The 11772-nt window shown below is 37.8% G+C and overlaps 1 protein-coding gene across 1 annotated transcript; it reads right to left on the bottom strand.

Moving 5' to 3' along the window:
• Nucleotides 1–7220: 7220 nt before the first annotated feature.
• On the bottom strand, nt 7221–10216 carry LOC139734404 (mitochondrial import inner membrane translocase subunit Tim10-B-like). Its single transcript, XM_071645190.1, has 2 exons — nt 9884–10216; nt 7221–7543 (listed from the first exon to the last, which is right to left on the bottom strand). Exons 1-2 carry the CDS (start codon nt 9952–9954, stop codon nt 7351–7353), a joined length of 264 nt encoding a protein of 87 aa, XP_071501291.1. The 5' UTR covers nt 9955–10216; the 3' UTR covers nt 7221–7350.
• Between the last annotated feature and the right edge of the window lie 1556 nt (nt 10217–11772).

The following is an 11772-nucleotide window of genomic DNA, read 5'->3' as shown; positions in this document are numbered from 1 at the left end:
TTCGGCGGGAGATCTCCCGTCGAAAACGGGAGAGTTGGAGTCTCTGAATCATGTTTGCCCCCCCCCCCCCCCCCCCCCTCCCCATTACCCATCTAAAAGAGAATGTAGCACACAATGTCATCATATCCCATTGCTTTACTTGTTTCACACTCAGCATGAAGGTGTATTGGCAATGCCTTTAATGGGGATCTCCTACTCTTCAACTGAAATGTCATGTCTTCTCAAGTACTATTCTCATTTTTTTGTTGTTGTTGTTGTTGTCTTGACTGGGACAAAGGTAAGGTGTGTGTAGTGAGTGTCATCTGTATATGTTCATCTTTCATTGTCTCACTGAGAAACCTTACTGTATAGCTGGTGGTTGGTAGTAAGTATACCTTGTCCATCTACCCATTCCCTTTCATATTCAGTATTTATACTTACATACATTTGAAAGATGTAGCTTGCAACCGAGTGACAATCTGAATGATATAGATGCTTCTAAGTTGTGTATACTATATCTAGTTATCTTTTTGGTGCTCATAAGCACAGTGACTATTTGGAAAATTAAATCTTGTTTGCATTTGACTGACTTTGTCTTCCAAAGCTACTTACCCCCAGTAGTTTTATTGTGCCTATAAAACAGAAGAAAGCTTTTGATCTGTAATTCTTCTTTGTATTAAAGTAGATCTGACAAGGTTCAGAGACCTTGCTTGGTATATAGTGTCATTGTACATTGTGCAACACTAATGAAGGTTTTGTCACAATTACTCTTTAATATAAAGTCAGTGTGTAATAAGCATAAGAAATGCATGGTGAGATAGTCCCTGTACCAGGTATTGTATTTTTGTAATGATATCGAAAATGGCAGGAAAGAAAGAAATCAAGAGATAGCATGACTAAATCCAGCCCAGAAAAATTGGCTCGATAGAGAGTTGGCAATTAAGTGATTTGAGTGTCTGTCTTCACATTCAGTTATTTGCATCTTCCTGTATTAGTTTCTGTATGACTTCAATGATTTTATAAAAAAAAAATCATGATTACTTTTTATGTGGTATCGATTAGAGAGTTGTACTGTTTTTTAATGGACTAAGTGCAATTTTGCTTTATGAAAAGTTCAGAAAAGTAAGAGGTACCAACAGCTGAACACATACTGTACTTTGGTGCATCTGATGTATTTGTGTTTTTATCATACATAGCAGCCATTTTAAATTGTGGAGACAAACACACTGAAGCTAAAAATCAATCATATTGAGGCTGCATGTAGATATAGGGAATGTCATGGTGTCGTTTTGCAACAATTTGTTACTAAGACTTGATGTTGTTTAACCTTTCATCTTCCATTGCAGTCTCTTGCCTTAATGAAAGTATATGAGATGAAGTATCATTACAAGTTTGTCACTACAATGTAGCTTGTTTGTTTGTTGTTGTTTTTGTTGTAAGTGTACGAGATAGACTCTTTAGTATGGCAATGGTATATATCAACAGTGGTGTACGGCAGTACTAAGCTCTCTATCGTTATTGACATGTTCAACAAACCCTGACACTACCGTACACATTGTAATTACACAAATACACTTCAGAGTCTGTACTGGTATGTCACTGGAATGTTTGTAGTGATCACACCAGAACTCATGATGTACATATTCATTCAAGTCATGTATATAAAAACTAATATATAATAGGCATAAATAACTGGTACATTTCAAATACCATACATGGTATCGTATGTATTTTATAGTGCATGATGTGAATTTTTGTTCCAGCCTATTGAACAATATATCCTTGGGTTTAGCATGATCAATATACATGTACATACGTACTCCATTGTTATGACCTGGGTATTCTATGCCTTCTAAATACCATCAGGGAAGTTCTTCCTTGTCTCACCTCATATTGGACCTAGTTTTCTTCTCTCATGAACAAACTCTGGAAGTGAGAAACAAACTTCCATTTCTGGGGGGCATTTCATGAAGGAACTTGTCGGATAAAATGTCTGACAAGTCAATAATATCCGACAAGTTCAGAGAAATCAGCCAATCAGACTAAAGAATTTCTCAAAACTTGTCGGATATAATTGACTTGTCAGATATTTTATTCGACAAGTTCCTTCATGAAATGCCCCCTGGTTTGTGGCATTCATTATTTCCTAGACAGAGAGAGTAATTGCGTGTTCTTTTGAATATCATCCTTAGTATTATCACAGGTTATGATTTGCTAAAAACTTCCCTTAGATACATGTTTGGGATGATTATTTCATAGTATCTAATGTATTGGACAAGTAATATTGTAATGGGCAGGTCTGGTCGGCAGACCCGTTGTGTGTTTGAGTTCTGGACATTGTGTATAGGTTTTATGTGACAGATGGCTGAACTTTTAGTTAAGTACTTTTATTCTATCATAAAAATAAAAACACTACTAATACCGTAGGCCTATGCTGTGCACGTCAAATAGAGTTTGTTAGCCATGATAAACACCCAATTGATGAGGTTGCACAGTGATTTCAGACTTAGTGATATCAAATCCTGACAATGGTAATTATCATACTTTTATTGGGGGGGGGGGGGGGGGGGGACGGGACACAAACACTTGCAGCATGGCATGCACCTGGTCTTCATGCCTTTTGTAAATTTCAGTTACAAATTGGAATTCAAATCAGGGGCAGATCCTGGAATGTCTGTACAGAGGGAGCACCTTTACAAAATTAAAGGGGGGCGCACGCACCTTCCCCCAATTTTTTCTTTTTATTTCTTTTGTTCTGGTGCACTCCCCCCCCCCCCCCCCCCCAATAGACCTTTCTAAGTTTCAGTTACTAATTGGCATGAAAAAAAATGGTTAGGTAATATCTGTGTACATATACCATAGTAGTCAGAATCAAATTGGCCTTTTGATCTGCTTACAACCAACCCCTTTCTATAGCCAGGCTGGGATATGGAATAAGTCCTAACATCCAATTGTGTTTAATCAGAGTCTTAGTTTAATGTAATCACTTCTTGCTGGACAGCAAGCTTAGTCTCTGAGAGGCAGAAGCTAACCAGTGAGAATGGAGCTGCACTCAAGTCACTCAATTTGTTTCTGAGAGGTGTGTAGTTAAAAGTGTCCTAAAGAAAGGCTAGCAGATATCAACTGAACAGGCTGTAGATCCTTCCTCACAGTACATACACATATAAAATATTTCGGTTGTGTTGTGACTCCTGAGTTCAAGTACTGTGCAAAATACTCAAGCAGGGTGGTGAAAAGGTGCCATTGCACACAGGGTTGTCATGTGTCTAGTAATACAAACATTCTGTATCAGCTTGCATTTAGCTGAAAGTAATTTCAGCTTTAAACATAGGAAACAATGTTTAAATTTTCCCTCTTGAATGTAATGACTAATATACATGTACTGTACTTTCACTTCACCAAAGTATAGTACATGTACACTGCATTGTGTCAATGAGTGATAATTGAAAAGGCATGATGACAGCATCTTAATGTTGTAAAAACTTCCCATTTCAGATCCTACCTGACAAAGTGGTCTTTTGACAATATGTAGGGCCTATGATGTACAATGAAGCAAGGTTCTTACCTCTTGATATTTTTATTTTTTGAAGATCAGTTTTACTCCTAATTAGGGAGAAATCATCAATGTATCAGAGATCTCATGAGTTCCTAGCATGAATGGACCACATTCAATACATAGAGTCAGAAAGCAGGAAATATATATTTTGTATCAGAGTTTATCAGTAACTAAGTAATATATGAGAATTAATTTGATGCATGCAACATACCATCTGTATTGATTTTGTGTCTTCTGATGAAAATAAAGATTTCTATGACATACCAGCACATTACCCTGTGCCCTGTATGCACATGTCAAGTAAGCACTGATATATGAAAACTATCTTTGTGCATGCCTGTGTGTGTTTGTGTGTGTGTGGGTGTGAGTATGATTCCAATTGTGTAGTTTTTCTCAAGCATCTAAAAAGTGGCATTTCACAACTCCAGGAGAAAAATTATTAGCCTGGACCTACAAAGTCTGGCACTGTCAGCACAGGTTGTAAAAAAGGAATGAAACTAAATATGTGGAGTGAATGAATACAGCAATAGTTGTAGAGCATATCAGTGAAAGTTTGAGGGAAAATCGGACCATTCGTTCAAAACCTGTGAATTTCTGATGTTTTTGTGCAGCCATCGCTGGATGAGAAGACTACATGTACTACAGTTGTGACACTACATATGAAGAATGGCACAAAGAAAATACATGTAATAGAAAATTCAACAAAACTTAAACCAAAAAAAAAAAAAATGCGAAATACACATTTTCTTGACTTGTTACTGAAATATTTTGAGGGTAACATTGCTCCCCCTGCTTTCTCACACAGGCAAGTCAATTGCTCTTTTATCTTGGAAGAAAAGTGAAAATATGCTGAATTTTCTTCTCAATTTCTTTGTAGCCCTGTATCACTCTTCATATGTGATGTCACAAACTGTAGTTCTTTTCTTATCCAGTGATGATGGAACCAATACAATAAGATTTCAAAACTTTTGAAGGGATTGTACAAGTTTTTACACACTTTCCTTGTCACTGATGTGTTCAACTGATATTGATGCATTCACTTGATGCGCTTGCATATCGTCGGCCTCATGCCAAAAGGGCACTAATAGTGTACAAAGTCTATGGTGTTAAGGCCCTTTTGGCATGAGGCTGACGATATTTGTGTGTAAACAAGTGGAGAATTTACACGAGATGATTCATTATGACGTGATCCATAAAACTATTCAAGATTAACTAAATCTGATTGATTTGTCCATCTGTCCTGCTGATATATACCACAGATTTTATTAAAACTGCTTTCTGTTTGGAATAGTCTCCAATACACTTTATCATAAGTATTTATCACCATTCAGCAATGTCACACAGCCAGGAAATATCTGGTTTTGCTTCTCACAAAAAAAAAATAAAAGTCGCTGATCTGCATTAAAAATGATAATACATGCACAAAAACTGATTACATGTATTATACATGAATCTGTACTCATAAAATATAGACTAGCTGTGCAAGACTTGTAGATAAAAAGTAACTCCATACAAATGCTGATTACACATTTTTCTTTTTTGAGATTTAATATGGTGGATAAGAAGAGGAAAATTTGTTTTCATGGCATAACATTTGAAATGACAACAATCTGAAAGCAGGAATACACATCTGATCACATTTGCACTTTATATTACAAGCATTCCAACATTGAATACTCACAATGCAGTGCAAAATGATTCCTACTAGGCTACATACTGACAAAAGAACTAATTTCCTGGCCTAACCTCATTTTATTTCAAATAGATATCTGTACTACAGGGTCAAATCCTCAGAATGGATCCTTGAAACATGAATAATTCACGCTGAATGTGTCATACATTGATATGAAGATATAACAAGAAAATTGATAATGCCAGTGTTGGGGTTTTTTTTTCTTAGCTTTATTTTTCTCCAGTAATCATAGGAAATGCCTCGTGACACAAGTGACCATTTAATGAATCTTTTTTTTTTTTTCTAGCTTCATATACTTAAGAAGTTTAATACTGGATTCTCAAGTTGTTTGTCTCACAGTCAGCCATAAATGTACAATACTACAGTAGGGAGACTGTCTCCACATAGTGATCTCCTGCCAGTCTTTTTGTTCAAACCTGGAGATTGTACTTCTCTGAAAGGTATTTGTCATATTATGACCCAAACTCCTTGCAAGATTAGCATAAAAAATCAAATCTTCTGTTTCTGTTCATTGCCTCTAAACACTAATAGAATTATAGCAGAATCTAGCTCAAGTCATTATCCCCAATGGGCATTAACTAAAAGCACAGTCACTACAGTGGACTCCTGTTATAACAAAGTCCTCAGGACCGGCAGTTTTCTTTTGTTATATCAAACTTTCGTTATAACCAAACAAATAAACAATAAAAAACGATAATGTTGCGGCCTGAATTTTTATTTCGTAAACAGCATTTCGTTATTACCTGGTTTGTTATAACGGGAGTGCACTGTACCCTTGTACATCAAACTGGCAAATTTGCAATTTGTACCCCTAATACTGTTCTTAATGAAACTGCTGCAATAGATATGTGGGTTATAGAAATCATGCATTTTTTTAGGGTAATTAAAGATTGCAAAGTTGCCTTCTCAAGTGATAAAACAGCAACTCAAAGTGTCACCATGCATTCAGTTGTTGAGTATTTTCTAAACCCCTTCTACATCAGATAATTTGTACTTCAAAGAAACATATAGGTCAGATGATCTCAGCTTTTTTTTTTTCACTAGAACTTGAAACCATTTCTGACTTTTATTCAGAACTTAGATCACCAATCCTTGTAGTGAAGGCAATTGTCTCTCAGGGATGACAAAGAAAGCTCTTCACGTTTTGTAAGGTAATGCTAAATGACATGGGTGAAATGTTTTCACACTTTAGACATCATCTAAAGCTTTTATGCATATTCCTCTTTGAACAACTACATGACAGGCTCTCAAAAGCCATATCAGTAACTTCAATACACAAATCTCCACATGTACCCAATGAATCATAAATCCATTTGAAGAAATATTTTCCAACAAGATTCACACCAACTTCACACTGTCAATATGGGGACAACATAAATCCCCCCCCCCCCCCCCCCCCATATTGCTCCATTCATTTTAACCAGAATTCTGAGCACTGCACAATAAGAAATGTGTGAAAAACACACAGGTTAATGTTTCATTCATCTCTTAGTTTAGATTATAAGCCCTGAAGTAAGTTTTCAGAAAGAAGAAGAATGATGTGAAGAGAGAGAGAAAAATTAGAATTTTGTAAGGAGTCAGCTGATAAATGCTATATAGTCTTTCAATTAAGTTTTCTTTTAAATCCGAACACTGTCAGTAATAGCTCTAATAGGGTGAAATGATTTAAATCAATTAATAGTTTAATTTTGGAATTTGAGGCCAAACAGTCAAATAACAGTATTGTCTACCTGATAGACACTACATTGATAATCATTAATTTTCTGCCCATCCAAGTCACATCTTCGCCACTCTTCAATATAAGATTACCTGAGATAAACTCTGGCAATAACTTGCATGTGGTCTTGTTGGACACTCTCCTAACTCTTACTCTCTGCATACGACCAGAATGCTTCAAACTTTGCTTCCATGGAAACAGCCACATGGAAAAAAAGCTTTCTCCCTGGTGGTCTTCTCAGTGCATGACCCTTCACTCCTTCAAATACTTCTCTTCTTCAAATACTTCTCTTCCAATAGCACCAATTCAGATGATAGACTGCCAGGTTTTTCACTCTAATCTCTTCATCAATCCTGATCCTGTAATCTTTGAAGCAGCAATAAGAGAAACAACCTGAGCACTGAGCTAGCTCTGTCCCTGCATTTGTTTCATCAAAGCCTCGTCCTGTGCAGACTTCTCAGTCAGCTTCTTGCCTATACTCTCATGGACCTCTAGGTACTTGGCCACACACCGGTCTATGCAGACGGATTCACCCTTTGTCAGATCACCTTCCTTGTAAGTTGGTGCGATGCATTTCTTCTGACATGCCACTGTCATCCTAAAAAGGGGGGAAAAGAAAAGAAAATCAGACAAGTCAAAAGAAGATGAGGAACAAGTCAGAAATCATGTCATAGTATGATCACAATTGTAAACATGCCCTGTTAAACAACCTTGCATTGATACATTAGGATAAATGAAGCTGACCAAAAGATCAGTCTGTACCTTGCTGTTGGGGATATGTTCTGTGGAAACTACATCTGGCTTCACAGAATCCTCTCCAGAGGAGGGCCGTAAACCTAGTCAGAAAATGTTTTAAAATTCCTCCGGACAGACTATGCAGACGGATATTTCAGGCTAACTAAACTTAGCAAAGAAGTTATACTTATATCCGCACCCGCACCAATGTTCAACCTCAGATGCCAAGGACCAAGGTTCAACCATGCGCAAAAGCATCTACTACTAGTACGGGTACTAGGTTTCTGCAATATGTACTCAGGCGGTCAAATTTTTGAACGACGTTGTGCGTGGTCAAATTATTGGCGGCTGGACTTGAACTTGCATTAAATACTGTTAATATGATTATAAAATTTACAATTATGCTATTACTACAGTCCATCTGCATCTGTCTGTAGTGGCCACCCAAGGGAGACAGAAAAAGCGGCTGTTACAGACATGTGGTCCCTATACTAGTATAGACAGGGTCGTTCACACGACTTTTCTCTTGGCTGGGCAATACCAAATGGCAATTGGGGAATGGGGGAATTGTGTTTAAATCTAGTAGTCGCACACGGCAGATGGTCGCTATAAAATTTGCAGTGTGTATTATATACCTCATTCCTAGAATCCTCTCATCTGATTGGTTAAAAGGGGAGTCATGAAAATAACTGTGCCCTATTTTTGAGTTACTGTGACTGGCGCCCGGGCACAGTTAGTAAATAGGTTTTAGAGACAGTCGCGACCTCGTACACATAGATCGCTCATATGTATGCACCAATGATACGGCCGCTGCGCACTCGATCAGCGTGCTGTAAAAGAGACTAGCGGACTGGTTTGGAGACAGTCGCAACTCGCAACCCCGCGCATACACTGTGTACACGCAGATGATCACTCATGTACGCACCAATGATACAACCGCCGCGCTGTAGTCTATCAGCATTGATTAAAAGTGCTGTAAAAGAGACTAGAATCTATGTTTTCGGTATCTATACTTCGGAATCTATATTTTCGGTATATAAAACAAATAATGACTGCTTGATATTCGGGGCACAGTTAAAATTATGTAGGCCCTCGGTGATGTGAAAACCATAACCATGCCCTCAGCTTCGCTTCGGGCATAGTTATGGTTTTCACATCACCTCGGGCCCATAATTCTAACTGTGCCCCTCATAGCAGTCATTATTTGTATACTGTAGCCTGTTGAGGCTGTGTAGGTCCAGGCACTAGACCTATTTCTAGTGATCTAGAGACAGGTTTGAGAGAGTAAAATATCCCGTTTGCGGCAGTTTAAGCATTGTTAAGGGTTTTCCAACTTGTAAACAAATCAGGCAAATTATTTTCAACCATTTCATATATCATAGACAAGATTATTCATTAACGCAATTTTTTTCATAAAAGAAATTTACCATTGACCAACGCAGTTTTCATAATTTACCAGGGCAAAACCCGGCACAATTTTTGCCGATAAGGGCGATATGCGACGTAGTATTTCTGCTTGCGGCACGATGTACAATCCCTATGCAATACGTGCGTGCTCTGCGATCTTTAGCTGAACGCCTTCATGTCTCGCGAACATTGCGTAAGCGCCAATTCCCATTGCGAAAGCACGTGAAAATAGCGGGCGCACATGCATTGGCCGCAAACAAGATCGCAATTCTGGCGGTGTTGTTGTCTTTCTCGTGTTTTTCTGAATTTTTTCGATGGTACACCATTGTAACATCCACTTTCCGAACAAAAATGGTGGCCCACATCGGCTCGCGAAAGTTCTATTTTATGTGAGGATATGTTTTCAAAATCCATGAGCATCGGGAAAACAACAAAAAAAATCAAGTTTCTTGGACCATTATTTCTTAATTGAAATGTTAAGGAGTAGAACCCGAAAATTTTATTTTGGATGCGATATGTTGTCATTTAGGTGAGAAAATTTCACTTTCGTCAGAGATCGTGCCCATTTCATTGGTTGGTTTTTGTTGATTGCTGGTGTGTTAGTAAAATCTGCATGTGTAGCGTGTATGTAACAGTGCAATGCTGTGTTTAGCGGTATATTAACCGTGTATGTTGTACCTGCCGCGAACGGCTGCACGGCCGCTTACTGGCGTTCATGACGCAGTTACTCTAGACTCTTACTACCAGTAAATTAAGTTTACTACAATCACCATAGACGATATGTATCGTTCGTTACCTGTTGTACATGTCTGCCATCATTTCCACCTCCAATTCTGCCAACAGTTGAAGCTGCTGCTGTTGATTCATTGTCCAGCGAACGTTTTTCTATCGTGACGGCGGTAAATGATGTGGGATGAATACAATCTCCAGCGAAAAACAGAATGCGCGGGACTATTACACCACGTTCTACTCTACCCGTCTCTAGTTGTCAGATTAGACTAGACTATATACTCACAATCACCACGATCATCGGAGATATTATATCGAAATAATAAACGATGTGAGTGAACTGGAGACATGCAGTAAAATACGATAAATATCGAGACTGTGAAGCTAGTAGGCCTACATATGTTCCAACCATCAGCTGATTTCTCGTTTGTTCATATTATGGTATCCTCAAAACGTCCTGAAAACGAAATGCGTAGGTCTCGCAGCTGTGCATCCTGACCCTCTAAACATCATAGATAGGTGATACATGTATAATATGCGAAGCAATAAAACAGATACAAAAACTTTGCCCTACATTTTTCCCCTTTTTGATTCAACCTCTCCCTCCTTTTACTATCTCTCTCCTTCTCCTTTCTCCCTCCCTCCCTCTCTCTCTCTCTCTCTCAAAAAGAAAAGAAGAAGCACCCCGTTGAAGGAGAAGAAAAAGAAGAAGAAGAAGAAGAAGAAGAAGAAGAAGAAGAAGAAGAAGAAGAAGAAGAAGAAGAAGAAGAAGAAGAAGAAGAAGAAGAAAAAGAAAAGAAGAAGAAGAAGAAGGAAAAGAAAAGAAGAAGGAAAAGAAGAAGAAGAAGAAGAAGAAGAAGAAGAAGAAGAAGAAGAAGAAGAAGAAGAAGAAGAAGAAATAATTTCGTGTGAATGACATGCAGGTCAGATCGCTGATAGGGAAAAACTTGTAAGGCAAATAATTGTTTTTCTATTCACATTATCTGCATGAGGTTGGCACATTAATTACCACCCTTCAAAACTAAATAGGCCTAATCCTTAAACCCTGAGGTGATAAAATCCCTAAAGCAGCTCTTCCCAAGCTAAACAGGGATGGGAAGTGGCGATAGGTGATATATAGACAATTTCAATTATTTTATTTTCACAAACTATTCACATGCAGGCCTATCACAAACCCCTCGTGGGGACAAGTACACTGTTTTGTATATTTATACATACACACACACACACACACACACACACACACACACACATATATATATATATATATATATATATATATATATATATATATATATATTACAAAATTTGAACCAGGTTGATGTTTACATGAAATGTTCTGTGGATCCTTGAAAAAGCACAGCTTGTTGGTAACTTTGCCATCCAATGGTAACTTCCATGGAATTCTTCATTTTGATTGGCTGTTGAGTATTGTTGCCATGGTATAGTTTACCATTTGATGGCAAAGTTATACCATAATTGTAACTTTTATGCTACGGGCCCAAGAAGGTCCCCCCTCCTAAAAAATATATGTATATATCAACAAACAAACAAACAAACAAACCTATACAATCAGCAAAAGCAAAGAACCGTGAATGTGACAGATAGATGTTTCGTGGAGATGAGTGGAAATAATGTACAATGTATTGCATTGTAAAGGGCTCTGGTCAGAGCTAGGTGAGAAACAAAAACAAGAGAGAGGTGGGGAAGCTAGGAAGAGAAGAAAAGAAATAAAAACGGAGCCTTGTGACATAGGCCCTACAGTACAAGTAGGTGGTATACACATATTAGTCAGTAATTTACATATTATTTATTGTAACACTCTTGTTTTGATTGATTGTTGGTAACGCATGGACTTGTATACTTTAGGCGAGTGTATAGTTGTCACCAGATGTAACACCTTTAAACTGAGTGTTACGAAAGTATACAAGTATCCGGATCAGTTCACAATCAGAA

This window comes from Diadema antillarum, unplaced genomic scaffold (assembly GCF_040938485.1).
Source record: "Diadema antillarum isolate AM-2024a unplaced genomic scaffold, OU_Dant_1.0 seq00000525_RagTag, whole genome shotgun sequence".
Classification (NCBI taxonomy): domain Eukaryota; kingdom Metazoa; phylum Echinodermata; class Echinoidea; order Diadematoida; family Diadematidae; genus Diadema; species Diadema antillarum.
This window is presented reverse-complemented; position numbering and strand designations above follow the sequence as displayed.